Raw genomic sequence first — 20,792 nt, 5'->3', positions numbered from 1 at the left:
ACGGACGTCGGGGGGCACCCCACACTTCCCGAGAATTCAGTTTTGGCGGACGGCCCCACCTTTGACCTCCAATAGTACCTCGGATTGGCTGAGCCCAGTAATTCAGTTGAGGTGACGGTCTTATATGCATCTAAGCAAATTGGAGAAGCTTTCGTAGATGCATAGGCCAAGCTGATCGATTCCCATCGATCGATGCCCACTGTATCGAGCGATCCATTGGCTTGACCGCCTGTGGAGACCCGCAGATAATTCTGCCACTGTCAACGTCCTGGTTCCTTGCCTTCAACTTTTTTTTCCTTCGTTAACGATAACAGTTTATCGGCCTTCCCCCCGTCTGTCGTCTCTCTCGTAGGGTCGTTGTTGTTGGGTTTCTAATCCATCCAACCCCCCCCTTCATCCAACACATATCCCCGGCCGTCTACGTACGCCACTTTTCCTTCAGTTCAGCCAACAGTCCCAAGGCTCAGGAAGCCTAGGTGCTTAGAGCTGCATTCCTTCCATCTCTCACCCTTTCGCACTACTATTCGTCGGCCTATACGAACATCATCTGATTGGTGACATCTGCAACACCCGTCAAGATGGATGACCTCTTTGAGGTTTTCGAGGAGCAGCCTCGCGCTCAGAAGAAGCGCAAGGCCTCTCCCGATGTCGAAATGGCCGATGGAGCTGCCGCTGCCGCTCCCGTCGCGAATGCCGCCGCCGTCACTCACCCGCAAGCTCAAGCCGCCCCCGCGCCGCAAAAAGACAACATCGACAACAACGACAACAACAACAACAACACCACCACCAGCGCCGTCCAGCCCACGATTCCCAATGGCGATGCCGCTGCCGCTGCCGACGATGTTCAGCTGCCACAGAGCCCCCATGGCCAGGGCGACAATAAGCGTAGGAAGAAGACGGACGAGGCAGAGCCCATCATGACCGATGCCTTCCAAACGGCAGAGTCCCGGGAGGTCACCGGCGCGCAGGGTTTCGCGCCCACCGAGGGCGAGTCCATCGTTCTCTCCCACAACATTCAGCATCAGGTCGCCCTGCCCCCCGATTTGGACTACGAGTATATCCCCTTGTCCGAACACAAGCCCCCCGCCGAGCCCGCGCGAACATACTCCTTCAAGCTCGATCCCTTCCAGGCCCTGTCCGTCGCTTCCATTGAGCGCGAAGAGAGTGTTCTGGTGTCCGCGCATACCTCTGCTGGTAAGACGGTTGTTGCCGAATATGCTATTGCTCAGTGCCTCAAGAAGAACCAGAGGGTCATCTACACGAGTCCCATCAAGGCTCTTTCCAACCAAAAGTACCGAGATTTCCAGGCCGAGTTTGGCGACGTCGGTCTCATGACTGGTGACGTTACCATTAATCCCACAGCCAGCTGTCTCGTCATGACCACCGAGATTTTGCGCTCCATGTTGTACCGTGGTTCCGAAATCATGCGCGAAGTCGCCTGGGTCGTCTTTGATGAAATTCATTATATGCGCGACAAGATCAGAGGTGTCGTCTGGGAAGAGACCATCATCTTGCTCCCCGACAAGGTCAGATACGTCTTCCTCTCCGCCACCATTCCCAATGCTTTCCAGTTCGCCGAATGGATCGCCAAGATCCATCGTCAAGCCTGCCACGTCGTCTACACTGATTTCCGTCCCACGCCCTTACAAAACTACTTCTTTCCCGCCGGTGGCAAGGGTATCCTCCTCATTGTCGACGAAAAGGGCAATTTCAAGGAGAACAACTTCAACCAAGCAATGGCCATGATCGAAGAGAAGAAGGGCACCGATTCCAACGACTGGAGTGCCAAGCAAAAGGGCAAGGGCAAGAACAAGAAGACGAACAAGGGCGGAGAGGCTGCTGATGAGAAGGCGGATATCGCAAAGATCATCAAAATGATTCTCAAAAAGAACTTCCAGCCTGTCATCGTCTTCAACTTCAGCAAGAGGGAGTGCGAGCAGATGGCCTTGGCCAGTTCTTCTATGAAGTTCAACGCCCCAGATGAGGAAAACATGGTCAACAAGGTTTTTGAAAACGCTCTTGCTTCGCTGTCCGAGGACGACAAGAATCTCCCCCAGATCTCCAACATCCTCCCCCTTTTGCGCAAGGGTATCGGTGTGCATCACTCGGGCTTGTTGCCCATCCTCAAGGAGACCATCGAGATTCTGTTCCAGGAGGGTCTTATCAAGGTCCTTTTCGCCACAGAAACTTTCTCTATCGGTCTGAACATGCCTGCTAGAACAGTTGTCTTTACCCAGGTCACCAAGTGGGACGGTCAGCAACGCCGCCCTCTTACTTCCTCCGAGTACATCCAGATGGCTGGCAGAGCTGGTCGTCGTGGTCTCGATGACCGCGGTATCGTTATCATGATGGTTGATGACAAGCTTGAGCCCGAGACGGCCAGAGCTATCGTTGTCGGAAATCAGGATAAGCTCAACTCTGCCTTCCATCTCGGCTACAACATGGTCCTCAACCTGCTCCGTATTGAGGCCATTTCCCCCGAGTACATGCTGGAGAGGTGTTTCTTTCAATTCCAGAACGCTGCAAGCGTACCGCAGCTCGAGCGTGAGCTCATCAGCCTTCAACAAGAGAGGGACGCCATCATTATTCCTGACGAGAGCATCGTCAAGGATTATTACGGTGTGCGTCAACAACTGGAAGAGTACAACAAGGATATGGTCTTTGTCATTCAGCACCCCCAAAACTGTCTTGGCTTTTTCCAGGAGGGCCGTCTCATCCACATCAAGAGCCCAAGTGGAGTAGACTATGGTTGGGGTGTTTTGATCAAACACATCCAGCGACAAACCCCGAAGAATGGCCAACCACCTTATCCAGAGCAAGAGTCATACGTTTTGGACGTTTTGTTGAAGGTATCTGGCGATTTCAACCCTAAGACCCGTGGGGAGGGGCCGATGCCTGAGGGCATTATGCCTGCAGGAAAGGATAGCAAGAATGCTAGGTGGGAGGTTGTCCCCTGCCTTTTGAACTGTCTCAGGGCCCTTGGCCAGCTGCGTGTTTTCTTGCCCAAGAGGCTAGAGAGCGCCGACGAGAAGGACGGCGTGGGCAAAGCCGTTGACGAGATCAGCCGTCGCTTCCCTGATGGCATCCCTATCCTGGATCCTATGGAGAACATGGGCATCAACGACGATAGCTTCAAGAAGCTGCTCCGCAAGATTGAGGTCCTTGAGTCGCGTTTGGTGGCCAACCCTCTCCACAACTCTCCTCTCCTTGTTGAACTGTGGAACCAGTACAGCCTCAAGATGCAACTTGGCGAGCAGATCAAGGAAAAGAAGAAGGCCATTGCCCGGGCCCACAGCGTTGCGCAGCTTGACGAGCTCAAGTCTCGCAAGCGTGTCCTTCGCAGACTGGGCTTTATCAACGATGCTGAGGTTGTCCAGATGAAGGCCCGTGTCGCGTGCGAGATCTCCTCGACGGAGGGTCATGAGCTTCTTCTTGCCGAGCTGCTCTTCAACCGCTTCTTCAACGAGCTGAGCCCTGAGATCTGCGCCTGCATTCTCAGCTGCTTCATCTTCGACGAGAAGATCGAGACACAGGCGCTCAAGGAGGAGCTGGCTAAGCCCTTCCGTGAGATTCAGGCCCAGGCCAGGATCATCGCCAAGGTCAGCGCGGAAAGTAAGCTGGATGTCAATGAGGACGAGTACGTTCAGAGTCTCAAGTGGCAGCTTATGGAGACTGTCCTGGCTTGGGCTCAGGGAAGGCCGTTCTCCGAGATTTGGTATGTCTGCCTGTCAACCCCCAATTTCCCCCTGAATCATGTTTGCTAACCAATTTGTAACAGCAAAATGACCAACGTCTACGAAGGCTCGCTCATCCGTCTCTTCCGTCGTCTCGAGGAGCTTCTCCGCCAAATGGCCGAGGCCGCCCGCGTCATGGGCAGCGAAGAGCTCAAGGACAAGTTCGAGCTCAGTTTGTCCAAGATCAGACGTGATATTGTTTCTTTCAACAGTCTGTATCTGTAAGAAGGGATGACGGAGGGATGCGACGAGTTGAGTTGGAGATAGGATATGCTTCGGTCATGGCATGGCCGTGTAGATACCCCCTTACGCTGTTTCAAAAGTGAGAGAAAAGCGAGGTATAGCGTGTGTGGCGCAATCAGGGAGAAGGGCGGCCTGGATTCTGTTCACCAATCTTTCTTGACGAAAGAGGCGTTGGTGAGGGAATCGTGGACTTAATCACGTCATTTCTTTTCCGGCTGGAGAGGGAGCCAGCGACTGACTCACTGCCATTCTTGTGGTCATTTATTCGCTTTGCCACATTGTTTGCGGAGTTTGCGGGTGCTACTTGCTGGGTTCTGGTTTGGTTTTGCAAGTATGGTTTGGTGTCATGGGATATTAAAAAAAACCAAAAAGGGTTGTTAGAGTATTCAAATCGAACATCTTTCTATCTAGCCTGTCCTAGTTGTCCACTCCATCATCTGCTGCCCTGGTTGGTTCCCTTATTAAGGCCCAGCCACGGTCCGGCTACCTGGGAACATTGTGCAAGACATGCGGATATTATTCAAGAACATGTATGTCTGACCTTGCCATCTTCTGAAACCGTTCACTCGGTCCTCGGTAAGCCACGATAAACAGGCAATTGATCATCTAATTGAGCCCTCCCTCTTAGTGATCGGGCTATCTCACACAGTAAACTATCTACTCTGTTTCACATCTTTTGGCCGGAGTGAGCAAACTCGCGTCTTTTCGTCGTTCGTGGTTATTGTTATTTCTATCATCACCACCGCGAGACGTAGTGAGTAAACGCACGCACCCACACACAGGCGCACAAAAACATACAAGACATGTAGTAAAGAGGAACAAACAATAATGGAAAGTAAGGGCAAAAAGAAGAAAAGAAAAAAAAAAAGGAAAAAGGAAAAAGGAAAAAAAGACATAAAAGACATACAACACCAGGGATTCGCTGGTCGTCACCGACCCAACTACTAGTCTGGCCCTCACTGGCTTATCTATGGGAGAGCGGACGGGATCCCGAGTTTTCCAGTGGGTATGGTCGTATGTGTTTTGACTAAGTCATTTGAGTGCTTATAAAGAGGCTGAAGTAGGCTTTCTCGATATTGATGATGGTTGATGATGACCTGGGGTGTGTGTTGTACCATGGTTGAAGTTTGCGTTTGGGTTTGGTCTGAAGCAAGCTCATCTGATGTATAGAATACGGATTGGCGCTGGTTCTGTTTTTGTAAATGTTATTGTAGATTGTGCTGTTTAGCAATTGTGCATGCTGCTATGTTTTGGGATTTGAGGGTGAGTATCTTTAATTTTGTGCTGTTTATTCGCTTTTCAATTGTTCCATGTTGGCTGGACAAGCAGAGTGATAGGCAAGCAAACATTGGCTGGTATCCACAATGTAAGTCGCTGTGTTCAGATGGATTGAACTGTTCCAATACTGACTGCTCTTTCACAAGTACCCATGTGGGCAGCAAACAGTAGCAATTACCTTCTAGCGGTTTTAAACGTATCATGACAGAGAGGCAGACATTGAGAAAAAAACAAGAAACAAAATAAGCAGGAAGTTTCGTATCATGACATTACGCTGCGCTGTGCAGTGGTTGATGTATGTGATACTATGCTAAACTGCCCTGCGTCTCTCTGCCTGCTCTCAGCTGAGTGCAAGATGTGAGAGAGATGAGGTACAGATGGATGATGGATTACCAAATAGTTTGTAGTTTGGTCAGTCAGGTAGTGGAGGGAAAATAAAACTTGATATCTTTCAAAAAGGGAGTAACGCCACAGTGAAAAGTCATAGAACAACATATGTAAATGTGAGAGAGTGTGTGGGTGACCATGAGTTGTGTGACTGTGACGACATGAAACGAAAAAAGAGACCAGTATGTCCTTCCTTTCCCTCTCCCCCTTCCTTTCTTTTCCTCTTGTTCCTCTTCTTCCTCCACTGTCGCCTCCTCCTCTCCCTTCCACCTTCCTCTCCACGTTCTCCCCTCTCCCCTTCCTCTCACAGTGGTATTCAAGATTTGTTGCTATTTGCATTGCATAAAAGCAAGCGAGATGGTAAATGGTGGTAGTTGATGATGGTATAGACAACGAGGTTGGTTGGATACATAAAAAAATAGGGAGTTAAATAAAAAAAAGGTAAAATCGACATGAAGTATGGGGGATATCTCTGGATCAACTACAAAACAACACGCCCTTATCCTAAATCGTCGTCATGATATGTCCCTTTGTGTTTCCAAATTTTCCAACAAGAATTTCGGATCAGCAACTAGATGGACTGCCAGTTCCTTGCACTAGATAGATAGATAAATCGGCCCTTGCACTCTTTCTCCTCAACGAACTTAACGAGAGCTACCCAGGGCGCTAATCCTCGCACCCGAAGGACGGTGAATCAGGGACTCTGCGTGCTTGCCGACGAAATTACTTGGCTCATGCGGGATGGGGTTCTCACTCTCGCTCCGTTCACCGGCGAGCTCATCCTCGTCGTCTTCGAGGATTCTGGTGGGGATGTCGTGGTGCCCCAGGCTATACTGTTGGGAGGTGCGCTCAGGGGTCGTCGCCGTGCTAGCGATTGACATGCTAGTGCTGCTGCGGTTGGGAATGAGATCCGGTGTCGGCGGGATGCTGGAGACCCGTCCACTGGCACCGGGGTGGAGAAAAGAGTCGTCGCCGGCCTCGGTGGTCGCGACCGAGGTGCCGTCATCGCTGTGGGCGATTGAGAGATTACTCCCTCTCCTGCTTTTTGAATACATCCCGGCCCCTTTCGCCGAGAGTGGTTCGTGGTGTGTGCCAATTTCGGCGTCTTGCGCCAGCTGGAGTCCGTCTACCGCCGCTTGGCACTGCTCGGCGATGTTACGGATGATGTGCGCGATGGCATCCGTCTTATCCTTGAGATGACGGTCCGCCACGTCAACGAAGGTCTGGGACGAGATGCGCTTGCTCGCCAAGGTGAGGTTCTTGATGAACCTCTCACTGTTGGGCTCCTCGCCGGCTGTATACAGGTTAGCATTTACTTCACAGTAATCTGAATAGACAGACGAACGCTTACCAGTAGCCTCCTCTGCCTCCTGCGCAGCTGCGACAAAGCCGGCTTCAATCTCAGCAGCCAACTCCTGTGGAGAGGTCATAGTCTTGACAATGTGCTCCATGTGATGGTGTTGGCCAGAAATCAGACTACGAAGGTGAAGCACCACACGACGGGCCTCATCGCGTTGCCGGGTAATGGTGTTGTTGGTGTGTTGCAGGGCAGTAAGCTCCTTCCTATTTCTCTTACGCTCCCTCTCCAACTCCTCGGCGATCTCCTGCTGAAGCACAAGGGCCTCAAGAGCGTCGTCACGTTGCTTCTCCGTACCCTGGAGGCGCATCTGTAGGCGGTTGTAGTCGCTCCTATGCTCCTCGATAAGGCTGCCCAGACGACGGTTCTCGCGTTTCGAGTTTTCGATCTTGGCCTTGAGGTCCTGGGTCTCCTTGGTGAGAGTCTCAGCAAAGGTCTGGAACTTGAGGAACTGTTGCTTCCAACTCTCCAACTCATCATTAAGGTAGTTGTTCCTCTTCGTGACCTTGCTAAGCTCCGTCTCCATACGCCCCTTGAGGTTGATGAAATCCTGCCAAGCCTCCATCGCATCGCGCGAGTACTGGTTCCGCTCACGAACAATTTCATTCAGGTGCCTCATAGACACCTTTGTCATGAGAGGTTTCTTGGCGGAACCACCAAAGACAGCCTTGATGCCGGTGTTGCGGCCCATCTTCTCGCACACATGATCCATGACAGACATGACGGCATCCTGGTTCCACCAGTCAGGGTCCTGGATCGACTCCACCTCTCCACGCATGACAATGATCTGACCAGCGGGGATCAGCTTTCCACCGCCATAAGCGGAGCGAAGGTGGGGAGGAACGCCAGAAGGCGTGACGTCCCCGTTGAGAGCTTGAGTTAGACGGGTCACAAACTTATTGCGCTGACTAGGAGAAAGGGCGTTGGGCGGGCTTGAAGTGAGAACAAAGTTGCGGTCGAGATCCACAACCAGAGCATCCGCGGGAGGCGTGAAAAGCGACCTACACTCGGCCGTGATACCCAGAATATACGGACCAGGCTCTTCAACAAGCTGAGTAGCATGACGAGCATGGACAATGGGGACATAAAGACCACTCCACTCATAAACGCGCACAGCAAAGCGAACAGTCTCAGCAGCCATCGTCAACATGGCCGGGTAGTGACTGACAAAGATGATGCGGCGAGTCGGCGAGATAGCTGCCTCGATGACACCAACGATGTTGGGAATAGACAAGCAGTTGAACAGCGGCCACATGGCAAAGTTCTGGAAACCAGTGGGCGACGAGGGAAACTGGTAGCACAGCGCGTAATCCTTCATGTCGATGCGGACCAGGTCGTTCAAGCGAGGAGCAGGGAAGCTGAGAATCCGAGACACCTCCTCCGCGTGGAAAAGGTTAGTAGCCTTGTTCCAGTGAATCCACATGCCACGAAGGTAGTCGCCAAGCAGGTTGTAAAGCGGATAGCGAGAAAGGAAAGACAAGCAGTAAGGAATCCAGTACTGCTCATCCGGGTTGTCGAAAAAATCAGGTTCGGTCCTCCGTCTCAGCTCCCGAATCGTCTCGGCTCTCTTCTCGTCGGCGCGGGACCAGACACGCAAGCAGATTCCGTACAAGGTGTGGGAGGAATCCTGCTGAAGAACGAAGGCATGGTGAACGCAGTGTGGTTGACTTCTGCCAGTGCAAATTTCGACGTCGTGGGGAAAGCAAGCCTGTAAACATTGGTTAGCAAACAGGCAAATAAGCTGAAAAGGTGCTGATCAAACATGATAAACCTACCCTCATGGCGTTGTGAAGAGCGCGAGCAATGTCATTATCTTGTTCCAACCTCGGACTGCTGCCCAGGATCTCGGGAAGCCAGAATTGGCCAACAGCGCCCTTCATGTGACCGATCTTGCCCTGAGCCGGAGCAGGAGCCTTGACCCATTGTGAAGGCTCACGGCCGACACCGCACACCATGTAGGCATGAGTCAAGGTCTTGGGGGTGCGCTGCTGAGGCTTGCCATTGAGTGAGTTGGGCATTGGTTGAGTGATGCGGGAGTGAAGGGACGAGCTGCGGCTGGGGATGGCGGGATTGACGTCGGCCTGGTCGCGGGCGACGGAACCGACATCGCGCTCGCTGGTCCGCGGCCGTTGGAAGGAGGCGTGGGTTTTTAAAGACTGCATCATGGTGCCGGCTGATGTCCCAAAGAGACGGCTGAGAGAAGGTTGACGGCGTGTGTTTCGAAATGTGGAAACAGCGAACGGTTCGAAGAGATGAAGTTATGTTGATCGGATCGATAACGTGGGCAGCCACTACCGGCGGGGACTGCCTTGTTTCCTCCTGCCGATCGCTGGACTTGCCAAGTTGGGTGATGAAAAGGAGAGTAGATGGTGGGTTTTGCGAGGTAGTCCCGTGTTCGATAGCGTTTGTGAGCGAAGAGAAAGTGAAGCGGCCACACCGATTGCCGTACTAAAGCGTAGCGAGAGTGAGCGTGTTGGTAGTAGAGATTGACGATGGCGACGGCGGCGGCGGCGGCGATGGTGATGGGCAAGACAACACCGAGTTGGACCAGTGAGTGGCTGACAGTGACGGGAGCTCCCTGGAGGTTGGCGAGACACACACACACTCACACACGAGGGCGCGGACCGGGGATGGGAACCTGAAGGGCAACCTATGACTTTCTCCGTGAGACTGGGAGGTTGGCCGTGTGGTGTAAGCTCCTCTAGTGTTTAGGCAGACATTCGCACACTGAGGGAGAGGTCTGGATGAGAAAGGACACCCGCTGCACAACACAGTCGCGCAGATGATTAAGGCTACCAGGGGACTCCTTTCAACGAAGAAGGGCGGACCTGAAGCTGGGAGCGGAGGAGAGAGAAGGAAGTGGAGGAATCAGGTGTAGGTTTCCACGCACGCGAAAGGACGGGGACGGCAGAGACAAAAGGAAGCCGACAGAGTCGCAATCGCAGGGTCAGGAGCCAGGCCGGGAGTGAGCTGAGAGTGCAAAGGACTAGTGTAAGCACTCTGGCAAGTGAGCAGGGGGGGGGGGGGGGGTGGAGGTGGAGGAGAGGAGTGGAAACGAAGAAAAAGGAAATGTGATGGATCCCTGAAGCGACTAGGATGGGATTGGACTCAGATTGGGCCTGGGTTGGGAACTGGGTTGGATCGGAAGGAGCGCTCTGTTGAGAGGTCTGGACGGAATGAGGTCAATATGGGGGGGCCCACAAGAGGACTTTCAGTTTGGAGCCAACTGGGGTTTCAAGTCTCTGTGTCCGTCTCTCTGTCTCTTGTCTTTTTGTGGTGTTGCCGACGCCGTTGACGACAACGACAACAACGACGACGACAACGGGTGTGTTACTGTGCTGTACCACATGGCTCTCATCTCCTTTTCTCTTGCTGTCCTGCTCCCCAGATTAGGTACCTCAAGTGTTTCTTTTTGACGGGATGGAAGCACCAAGAGATCGGACGAAGGCATCGACACCACAAGGGAAGTTATAAAAACGACAAGGAGATTTCAGTTTGACAGTCAGTCCAGTGTACACACTGGCCTGCAATGCCAATCACTGCGTGCAATGTCAAAACGCCAGGCCAACGGAGGCAAAGCGCCGTGGTGATGTCCTGCACAATGCACACACGCACTCTTGCTTGCTGCATCTCCAATGGCCTGCAGCATGCACTCCGGGCTGCAGCCAGGCGGATTTGATGGAAGGAGGAGGTCCATCTGGGAAGCAAGCGAGAAGAGACGTGGGAGAGCCGATGGGCTTGTCGAAGCAAAAGACGCAAAAAGACTGGGGCTCGGGAAATAAAGGTGGAGGACCAATGGCACCCCAGGCCCAATGACCTACCAAACCCCCCAAATGCCACCTCAATGGACAATCTGACGGAAGGAACTCATCCAGGCCCCTTCAGGGCAACGCTAGCGGCATGTTCGCTGCTGCACCACTGCTGCAGGATTGTTGTGCGTACACTTCTGCCAGGATTCAGAAAGTTAGCGCAGTGAATGACAAAGTGGCGGTTGCTTCGTTCTGTGTACAAAAGATAGACGGTATTTTGGCGGTCTGGCTCCTAAATACTGTAGATGGAAGTACCATGCTAACCTTTTATGTTCTGGCTGAGGCGTACCTGCCATGTCCCTGCATCTCTTAGGGGAGCCCGTTAGGGGTATCATCTGAGTCTCTCTGGGCTTGTCCGAGACAATTCCAGCTTCCCGCCGGGGTATCCTATACTTAGGGGCCGCTTGTAAGCATTGGCAATTATCAGAGGCCGGGGAGGTATCCGAGACACCAACCGCAAGACAACCATCTCGTTGACCACCTCTGCCCGGGATCACGGAAAAATACATTCCATCCTTTCCCTGATGGGACATTCACGATCCATCATTCTAACCTCTTGTCTCTCTTTTCCCTTTCCTTTCCTTTCCTTTCCTCGGTCAGAGTGTGCCCCCCCCCATATCTCAAGCCCCTCTTCTTCCCCTCCACCTCACCATTTCGACGCGTGCTGGCGGGCCCCCCTCTTCGTTTGATTCAAGGCATATCGGGTGGGAAGCTGCAGTGAAGTTGGATCAAGCATTTGGTTGCCTTTTCACAGAGAGACGGCGGCAACATGGCAAGACTCCACCATCGCCTAATTCCAGACTAGATAAAAACAACCCAACAGCTCGCCGCCTTGCCACGTTTTCCGATAGGCAGTGGCGCTTCACTTTCGCTCAAATTTTCAAGTGAGTCGTTTGCAATTTGGAAGAGGTAGTGATCGTCGCTCGCCCCCCCCCCCCCCCCCCCCCCCCATGGCCATTCGAGTCCATTGTCCCACCCACCACAGAGGCCATTCCCACAAGCCCATGGCTCGCGATGCTACCCTTTTCGAGAATCCATCATCGGTGCTTTGCCTATGCTGAGCCAGTGCGCCGGGTCCCTGAGAGGATCGCTATGCATATCGTTTCCACTCTTTTCGATATATCCGTCCCCGCAGTGTTCTCTAGTGCTATCTTGAAGAAAAACGAGAGCCGGCGATGCTTGTCCACGATCGATGAGCTCCTCGGCAGGTTCAGGCAGGATAGTATCCATGTAGTGTAAAAGCAAATCCAGTGGGTAGTGGGTGTGCTCGTGTGTGTTGGTTGTTCGACTTCAGCCTGTACCACGCCTACAGTATCACGGCGTCCAGTCTATACGGCCACTTGTTTCATGGCGTGAAGCGGTGAACTTGGATAGCTGACAGAGGCCTCTAATATAAGCTTCGGCTGAAACAAGCCACAACGACAAGAGTCGGACAATTGGTCCTTTAGTGTACCCAGCTGCAGCTGAAGGCACAACTCCCAGACCGTGTGTGGGATCTCGCCGGAATCTCATCGTCCGTGTGGCCGTCTCAAAGGCCCGAACGATACACCGATACACAGGTGATGGGCCTCTGTTTGTTTGCATGGACGACAGAGATGGCGTTTGATAGGGTAAGGTATAGTGTCGGAGATGAGTCCCGTGCCCTCCAGCTTTTCTTCTTGACTGCTAGCTGCCGCTCGGCATGACAATCACAATCGCGACATGGCGACACCACCACAGCCGACCCTTGTTCTTTCGGTCCAAAGAGAGCCGATAAGAGTTGGGTTACACTTTTCAACAACCTACCGTCAAAGCGTGGTGATACTGGCGGCTACTATAGGTAAGGGGTCTGCTATCGGACCACACTTGACAAAAGAGCCTCCAATATCACCCTTCTGATATCCCGAAGTGCCCCCAACGGTTGATACCACTTGGTTGATTGAGCCGAGTACACGCCCATCCAGACCGAACGGAGAGCAGGAGAGGGCTTCAACCAACCAACCAAACCCGCCTCCAACCCACATGGCGCACAGCATGCCGACTTTAAGTAGACGCCACTACAAACGGCCGAGGAGGAAAAAGACGATGTCTTCGAACGGTCGATGGAAAGAAATCACTCACCAAAAACCACGACAACGAGACCATTCCAAAAACACGCCTCGGTCGGCATATTCGGCTGAATACTGTTCCCCCTCCTCCGGTCGCCTTGAAAGAGAAAGAGAAAAAAAAGATTGAAAATCAAATGCAGATTGCGCGATCCACACTGGCGGACAAGACCCGATCAACCCTCCCGAGATTGAAATGAATACCCCTGGCTAGTCCTCATTCGGACAAGCCGTTGCATTCGCTTGTCCCGCCAGCAGTGTGATGAGTGGATGACATCCAAGCCAACCATCCATTCATCATCCATCACGTTGGTCGGTTGGTGCGGGGGAATTAGTGAGCAGTGACTCGAGTCGCACAATGAGGCAGCTCCGACTCTCCGAGACCTTGAGATTTGCGATGTCGATTCGATTCGAGGTGAAAGTTTGCATTGACTTGGGCGTTCGTATACATGATAGCTTTGAAACCTCCAGCCATACGAAAGCCTCAAAAGCTATCAAGCCAAATGCTATGTGGGGACTGTGAAGAGGTGAGCTCTCCCCACATTTTGTTTTGGATTCGGAGGCAAGACAATCCCGTCCTCACTCGATGATAGTCTAGCGTACAATGGAAACAATGGGTGACCCGTGGTCCAGAGGAGGCATTTCAGTCGCTCCAGTGGATGGATGATGCCAGTGCAATAAATCCCCAGTGGTTCCCGCACCCGAACACAGCACGCAGCGGGACGGGAGCTAAAGGCGGAAACTTCCGGGCAGCTTTTGGCCACTCAGGCTGAAGCAAGTCTGTTATCGATAAGAGAAATGTCCGACCAAAAAATCCGCCGCGATAAGCTTGGGCGACTGTTATCGAGCTTTGCGACCTTCAATCGCTACATCATCACTCAACACTCAGTTCTCATCATCAGTACAGTACTTACTATCCTCGATTTCAGTCTCGATCGATACATTGTGGCATTGTGAATTGCTCAGCATAACCAGTCAATCCTCCTCTCTACCTCTACACAACCATCTCTGGTCACCATGGCCGACTCGGTGCTCAGCACCCTCTGCGGAATCTGCCACGCCGAACCACCCAAATACAAATGCCCGCGCTGTCTCGCCCGAACGTGCTCATTAGCATGTACTCAGAAGCACAAGATTAGAGCTGACTGCTCTGGCGTCCGCGACCCTACCGCCTTCGTCCCCGCCACCCGTCTCCGTACTACCGCCGGCATCGACCACGACTACAACTTCATCTCCTCTATCGAGCGCGCCTGCAAGCGCAACGAGCAAGAGATTGTCGAAGTCCGCAAGATTCTCAGCGACAAGGATCTACATCCCCAAAATGAGGACAAGGCTTTCGTCAAGGAGTGGCACGGCGACGAATTGCGCCATGTCCCCGTCGGAACGCTGCCACCACCGAGCTGGAAACAGCACAAGATGCAAGAGGAAGGCGCATGGATATCTGGTTTCAGCAGACTAGTACGCCAGAGACTGAGGAAACTCAACATCGAGGCTGTGTCCATGCCCAAGGGTATGACCAGACAGCGCGAAAACGAGACCTCGTGGAACCGAAACAACCAATGCATTAACTGGCAAGTCGAATGGCTTCTCTTCAACGTTCCCGGTATTCCTACGACTGGCCAACAACAACAAGAACACCCGCACCGAATCCTCCACAAAGCTCTCGAAAACAAGCCTCTCAACCGCGCCTTAGCCGAAACCCTCGCCTGGTACCGCAGACGCCTGTCTCGACAAGCTCAAGAAACCGAAACTCTCCCCGATCCCTTCGACCCCGCCGCCGAAGACCAGCTAGACGCCGACGGCCGTCCCCTCAAGCGCCGCAAACTCGAATCTGGCTTCGCCCCTACGAAATCCAAGAAAATTACCGAAATCATCGCCTCCCCTTACCTCTCGTCCCCACCGCAGAACCCGCTCACCTCCGCCTGGTCCACCGATTTGCCCTATACCATGCAATACCCCCTCACGGGCGCCTGGTCGCAAACTGCCTGCGACGGCTCTGCTTCGATTCCCAAAACCGACGACGAGGAAATCGTTGACCAATCCCGCTTGTTGGCGGGGTGGCGTTTCTTCTTGCACAAAACCTGGGCTCCTACTTCCTCTGCTTCTTCTTCTCAATCCGGGCAGACGAAACCCAACGGCAAACTGCTGATCCCGCTCAACGCGACCAAGAATTTCTCACATGCTCTGCGCGGAAGGACGGTGGTCGAGTTCCCGACTGTTTACGTCTTACCGCCTGGTGGGGACTTGCCGGAGGGATTTGGGTATGCGGATACGAAGAGGAGGAAGGAGAGAGTTGCGAAGATTGTCAGAACCGAGGCGGGCGAGGAGGGAGAGTCTGCAAGCAGTTCGTCGTCGTCTGACTCTGACGCAAGCGACTCTGATTCTGATCCAGATGAGTCGTCGGATGAGGGCGAAGTAGAGGAGATTTCTTCTAATAATCCTAATGGGCGGAAGAAGCAATTTGGATCGCAACAAGCTGCGTTCCGGCGGGATCAACGCGATCAACGCGGTGGCAGTCGAGGTGGAGGGAGGTGGGAGCGTGGTGGCCGTGGCGGTCGAGGCGGCCGGGGAGGGAGAGGTGGTGGTGGTGGAGGGAAGAATGTCCGCTTTGAGACTACTGAAGACCAGGGGCAGACTGAAGAGGGTGAAATGGGAGGAGGAGAGTTGGACGCGGCAGCGCTAGAAGCAGCTGTCAGGCAGGCTGCTTCTGGTGACTTTGATGTCATCTTGAACCGCCGTCCGAACCGGGACGCAGCGGAGGACGGCGAAATCAATAGCGATGGTGACGAAGTGATGGTCGATGCTGATACCGGTTACCGCGGGGGCCGCGGAGGGCGTGGCGGACGCGGTCGTGGTCGTGGTGGATCCCGTGGTGGAAGAGGTGGTCGCGGTAACTTTCAACAACAGCGAGGCGGTGGCAGAGGCGGCCAGGGACATGGAGGTCGCGGAGGATTTGGAGGCGGCCAACAGCAACAGCAGCAGCAGAGGATCAAACCGGAGACTGAAGCACCTACCCATATGGACGTGAATATGGAAATTGACGCCCCAAGGCAAGAACAACCACAACAGAAGAAGCCTGACACAGGCAACAAGGGCGGTGGCGGTGGACTCGGTGGACTTGTCAACTACGGGTCTGATTCCGAGTAGTATATGGACTCGGACTCGGATCGAACACAAGAAAATCCTTCTTTAGGTAGATCTATCTACCTGGCTTTGTGGGGTGGACAGCGAATATATATGGATGGATCGATGGATGTATGTCTTGATGGCTCCAGAAATGAAGAGGAATCGTATAGGTAGATGTGGCTTTGCGTGTAGAAAGATAGTGTAATGGACTTGTTATCAGCTTATGTCTACCTACGTCACTCATCTTCTGCCTTTGAAGTGTATGGGGAAGCAAAAAAAAAAAGCAAGGAAAAAAAGTACTAGAAAGTATGAGGACAGAAAGTAGCCCAAGCATAACCTACCTGTCTGAACTGTCTTCACAGAAGATGAGTAGAAACTGGACAACAGACAAGATCGGTAAACCACGCAACAGAAATTGCATACACATCAACATGGACATAAACTAGTATGGACGTTGATGCTTTCATTTCGAGTGATACTTTTATACATCAACTTCCATTGAATATCCGAAGCCTAGGCCAATCCAATAAAGAAACAACATCGTAAAGAAACTACATACTCTAGCTGCCTTCACAGTGTCATTGGCAGAAACTGGACAACCAAGACACGATTACGATCAGAAATGGTTGACGGAGAAATTGACCAATGCACTTTTTGCCAGAAGGGATATATCATAAGAATCGAAGGGAGAAGTAGCTGTGACTTCATTCAATAACGTATGATGCTATGTCTTAGAAAAGGCGACAAATATGTACCCAGTAACGGTATGATATCATATTCTTGCATCATGAATAGGGCAAATTGATTGCACGAGTTGGTGAGGTAGGGAGGGTTTGATGACTTTGATTATCCCGACGCAACAAAGGCGTCCTTCAAGTCAACCTGATGGCCATGTCCTCCAAGTTCATCGGTTTCATGTGTCTGTAGGGCAGCAGCTTAGCTTGCCTCTGTCTGTCCAATGCCAGTCCCGCTGCGCTTCCATCTCAAGGGCAAAGAACCCTTCCCATACAGACCATGCTGTTATGGATCTGTGGGCATAATAAAATACCAGTCAACCCAGATGATGCCCCTGGTCGCATCTATCCAGTGATTATCATCCTCCATGCTGTGATGGCTGGAGGTAAAAGACGTTGCGCGCTGTTTAGCGGCGATGGCCGTACTGCGGCCAGTCTCAGCGAGAGTGCTGCTCACTCCTCCACTATCACCTTGATTAGATCTGGAAAATCACTCTCGCTATATGGCCTGCCCTGGGGTCGTCCCAATTCATAGCATCATGCCACAACTCCCAATGAAACTCCGGGCTACAAGCCTTTGCCTCCGTTCAATAAAATCATGCTCAGTCCCAAACCTAGAGGCTTCGAAAAAGGAAAACGTTCGTTCACAACGCCACAGAGCCCATCAAATAATGGGCAAATCACGAAAAGCGGAATTACTGTGCAGCGGCCGGCGCATCACGGCGAGGGAAGCCATTGCTCGCACCTCGTCCACCACGGAAGCCACGGCCGCGACCACCGCGACCACGGCCTCTGCCACCGCGAAAGCCACGGTAGCCACCATCAACACTGCCTTGACCGAAGGTCTCGATGTTCCTGCGTTGTTCCTCTCCGCGCCACTCACGACCACCCGGCTTTTGGCCATTGTTCTCAGCTCTATCCTTGGCCTCACTTGAGATGTTGTCAAAGAATGACTTGCTCTTGTTGTAGGCTTGTTGAGCAACACCAGAGACATCGGCAACAGCTTCCGGAGCAGCCGATTCGATTGCCGGCTCCTCACCAAGCGGAGAACCAGCGATGGCCTCCTTAACAATTTCTTGCTTGTTGAACTTGGCATTAGAGGACTCAAAGTCAAAGTCAGAGTCAGGGACTTCAACCTTGGCCGGACGGGGACCACGAGCACGACCACCGCGGTTCGCAGCGGCGGCGTTATGGCTCAATGGGGCGCGAGAGGGGGTAGCAGTCGCAGCGGCGTTAACGTTCATTTCGTTAACACGCTTGGTAAGATTGTCAACAGCGGCGGCGGTTACTTGCTGCTGTGTAGCGACTTGGCCATCGAGCTTAACCATGTTAGCCATGGCAACAGCGACGGCCGCTCTAGCCTGTTGAGTCGCGTCACGCAACTGGGCCGCGCTCATCGGTCCGCTTCCAATTTCACCGGCTGGCTTGGCAGATCCAGCCGCCGGCTGAATGGGTCTTGCAGTAAGGGCAGCGGGAAGGGGGACAGCAGGAAGAATCTGCGAGGGACGAGTGGTGCTGCCCTTGGGACCAGTGGGAATGGTCTTCTGTTGGGGAGAAGGACCAGCCGGAGCAGTATTGTTCAGAGACGCAGCAGTGGCCTTGACCTCTTCGACAGTGGGCTTTGAATCGTTTGGCAAGGAGGGGGCGCCGGCAGCAGGCTGCTGACCAAAAGACTTGGGTACTTCGGCAGACAGCTCATGCTGCTGGGGTTGCTGCTGAGACTGAGAAGGCGTAGACGGCTTCTTGTCACCCGCAGGACCAATGGGCGCAGGCTTCGGGCCAGGACCCTGATTGCTCGGGGTCTGGTTCGCAGACTGGCGACCTCCCTGGCCCGGAACGCCGGCCGGAGCGACACCAGGACCAGGCGGGTAGGGATAGTTGTTCCACGGACCAGGACCATGACCCATGGGGAACTCCTGACCAGGAGGGAACCATCCGGGAGGGGGAGGATACGGCATGCCACCAAACGCATTAGGAGGAGCACCAGCGCGGCCCCAGCCACCCATATGAGGAGGATAATAACCGAAGCCAGGGGCGCCTGGAGGCGGCGGCGGGCCTTGATGGCCGGGAGCACCTATGGGACCGGGGGGTACAGGACCGGGTGGGCCCGGAGGTCCAGGAGGGCCAGGAGGGCCAGGAGCAACATTAGCCTGACGAGGACGAGCCTAAGCATTCCATGTTAGCGACTGTGGAAGCCAGTATAATGAGGGTGAAAGAGGGTATGGTTGAACCACAGATCAGAAGGAAGGCAACGGAAATCTCAACATTGTTTTTGCGCTTTTCAGACAAAAGTAAAATTTTACATCCGAGAATATTTCATCATGGTGTGGGCTGGGTAGGTGGAGTGACTAGTAGGAATGGAGACTTACGCCGAGGATTGCGGGATCATCAGGCATCGGAGGCTTGTTCTCCTTGGGAGGCGCAGGCCCCTCCTCTATGCGAAGATCTTTCACATCGCTGCCGCGGAAAACGATATACTCGTAAACCTGGTCTGAGGCGGGCACTTCCTCATCGGGATTGTGCTTGCGGCCCTCCGTTCCAAATGACCGGACGTTCTCTAGGGAGACGGTAGACTCCTCCGAGTTGATGTTGTGCAAGGTACCGACATAGCTGAAATGACGGTCAGCGGGGCTGCCAAGCCTAGCAGGATGCAGAGGCTAGAGCCTACCGGATGTCGCTCCTCGATATCAAGGATATCCGAGAGCTAATTATCGCGCGAAACGTTAGCAAAGGAAGCATTGTCGGGGACGAGAGGGTGAGGGGAAGTAGCTAGCACCATCAGGTGATGGCGGGGGGAATAAGCGGCCAACATACCCAAGGAATTCAGACATTGAACAAAGCGCGCTGGCTGCAACAGCGTTAAATGCAGTATGCGCGTGTGTGTGATGTGCGGTGAATAAAAAGAAGCAGAAGGCGAAACGGTTTTAATCGAGCCGAAAATGAAGAAAAAATAGAATTAAAGATCGCGGATCTTAGACGTGGAAAGGGAGTAAAGACAACGACAGGAAAGTGTGCGCAGTGTTAGGTTGTCATGGCGGGGGTTTCATAGTTTGCATGGAGGAAGGAGGAAGAAGAAAGAAAGGGAAGGATTGGCGGGAGGGAACGAGGTAAAAAGGCAGCCAACCAGCGAAAACTCACCGAGTTCAGCCTCCTTGCTTCGTGGTGTTGTGACCCCACATTGCGCCCGTCGTCACCACTCTGGGCACCTTTCGGCGTATGTTGTCCCGGCATCCGTGCACCGCCACGGTGGAGGGCGAGAGGCTGAAATGGATAGACCGACAGAAACCTTGCCGTCGGCCGGTGTCCTCATGTACTCAGTTCGGGTTCAATATACCACAGTAGCTCGCGTCAGTGTCCAATGCCAGCTAGTCCTGTCAGCTTAACATTTGTTGCAATATGTCTGTTTCACGGCCATCGAATAACGACTCGAGACAGTGGTAGCACGCCGATGAAGCGAGTATTGTTTATCTGCGCTAGCTGTCGTGTTTTGTGATCCCGAGAGTACCTCATTGTCGAGCTCTGTTATGAGATCATGACATACCTATATATAGGATTCTAGACATGATATATTCGGTATAAATCGGCTGTACAATAACATTCAGACCATGCGGTACTTATGCATTCGAAACCTTGCAGCACTCCGGAACCTGCACGCTACCTTCTTGTTTATAGCCTACGTACAACCTGCCATCTGCTATGTGTGACCTGGCCTTCAGTTGTTACTTGTTGGAACAAACATGTCCATCGCTCAGAGCTTCCAAATAGCAATCAATGCGGTCGAGTGAAACCACTTGTTATGCACAAGTAGGAAAGCCCAAGACTTTAAAAAATAACAAGCAAGCTAGGTCATGAACAGCTGTCCACTTGATAATTGATCGATCCAGCTCTGTACATATGTATCATATCTTTGGGTAGAGGTACCTACCTAAGTAGGTAGGTCCCGTCTGTACTGCAGTGCTGGAAGCTCCGTCATGCAAACAACCTCAAAGCCGAGGAGAGCATCCATTTCCCCTGCCGTCGGTGTTTCGTCGACATCATGG

At 52.9% G+C, this 20,792-nt stretch overlaps 5 protein-coding genes across 5 annotated transcripts; 2 read left to right on the top strand and 3 right to left on the bottom strand.

Annotated features, from left to right (window-relative positions):
• The first annotated feature begins 465 nt into the window (after positions 1–465).
• B0T23DRAFT_160673 (putative ATP dependent RNA helicase) lies at positions 466–4,429 on the top strand. The gene is made up of 2 exons (XM_062832716.1): positions 466–3,715; positions 3,779–4,429. Exons 1-2 carry the CDS (start codon positions 579–581, stop codon positions 3,957–3,959), a joined length of 3,318 nt encoding a protein of 1,105 aa, XP_062691566.1. The 5' UTR covers positions 466–578; the 3' UTR covers positions 3,960–4,429.
• Positions 4,430–5,471: 1,042 nt separating this feature from the next.
• On the bottom strand, positions 5,472–6,191 carry B0T23DRAFT_160652 (uncharacterized protein). Its single transcript, XM_062832715.1, has 2 exons — positions 5,973–6,191; positions 5,472–5,893 (listed from the first exon to the last, which is right to left on the bottom strand). The coding sequence occupies exons 1-2, from the start codon at positions 6,094–6,096 to the stop codon at positions 5,517–5,519; spliced, it is 501 nt and encodes a 166-aa protein (XP_062691565.1). The 5' UTR covers positions 6,097–6,191; the 3' UTR covers positions 5,472–5,516.
• Positions 6,134–9,477, bottom strand: B0T23DRAFT_160646 (AEX-3 domain-containing protein). Its single transcript, XM_062832714.1, has 3 exons — positions 8,775–9,477; positions 6,988–8,707; positions 6,134–6,936 (listed from the first exon to the last, which is right to left on the bottom strand). The coding sequence occupies exons 1-3, from the start codon at positions 9,162–9,164 to the stop codon at positions 6,287–6,289; spliced, it is 2,760 nt and encodes a 919-aa protein (XP_062691564.1). The 5' UTR covers positions 9,165–9,477; the 3' UTR covers positions 6,134–6,286.
• Positions 9,478–13,662: 4,185 nt separating this feature from the next.
• Positions 13,663–16,039, top strand: B0T23DRAFT_443333 (uncharacterized protein; the record flags this gene model as incomplete). The annotated part of the gene is made up of 1 exon (XM_062840854.1): positions 13,663–16,039. Exon 1 carries the CDS (start codon positions 13,910–13,912, stop codon positions 16,037–16,039), a length of 2,130 nt encoding a protein of 709 aa, XP_062691563.1. The 5' UTR covers positions 13,663–13,909.
• A 1,328-nt stretch (positions 16,040–17,367) lies between these two features.
• On the bottom strand, positions 17,368–19,678 carry B0T23DRAFT_160583 (Scd6-like Sm domain-containing protein). Its single transcript, XM_062832713.1, has 4 exons — positions 19,567–19,678; positions 19,421–19,456; positions 19,122–19,362; positions 17,368–18,917 (listed from the first exon to the last, which is right to left on the bottom strand). Exons 1-4 carry the CDS (start codon positions 19,581–19,583, stop codon positions 17,448–17,450), a joined length of 1,764 nt encoding a protein of 587 aa, XP_062691562.1. The 5' UTR covers positions 19,584–19,678; the 3' UTR covers positions 17,368–17,447.
• Between the last annotated feature and the right edge of the window lie 1,114 nt (positions 19,679–20,792).

The sequence above is a fragment of the Neurospora hispaniola genome (genome assembly GCF_033458365.1).
Source record: "Neurospora hispaniola strain FGSC 10403 chromosome Unknown B0T23scaffold_5, whole genome shotgun sequence".
NCBI classification, from domain to species: domain Eukaryota; kingdom Fungi; phylum Ascomycota; class Sordariomycetes; order Sordariales; family Sordariaceae; genus Neurospora; species Neurospora hispaniola.
Note: the sequence above shows the minus strand (reverse complement) of the source record. Positions and strands in the feature narration are given on the sequence as shown.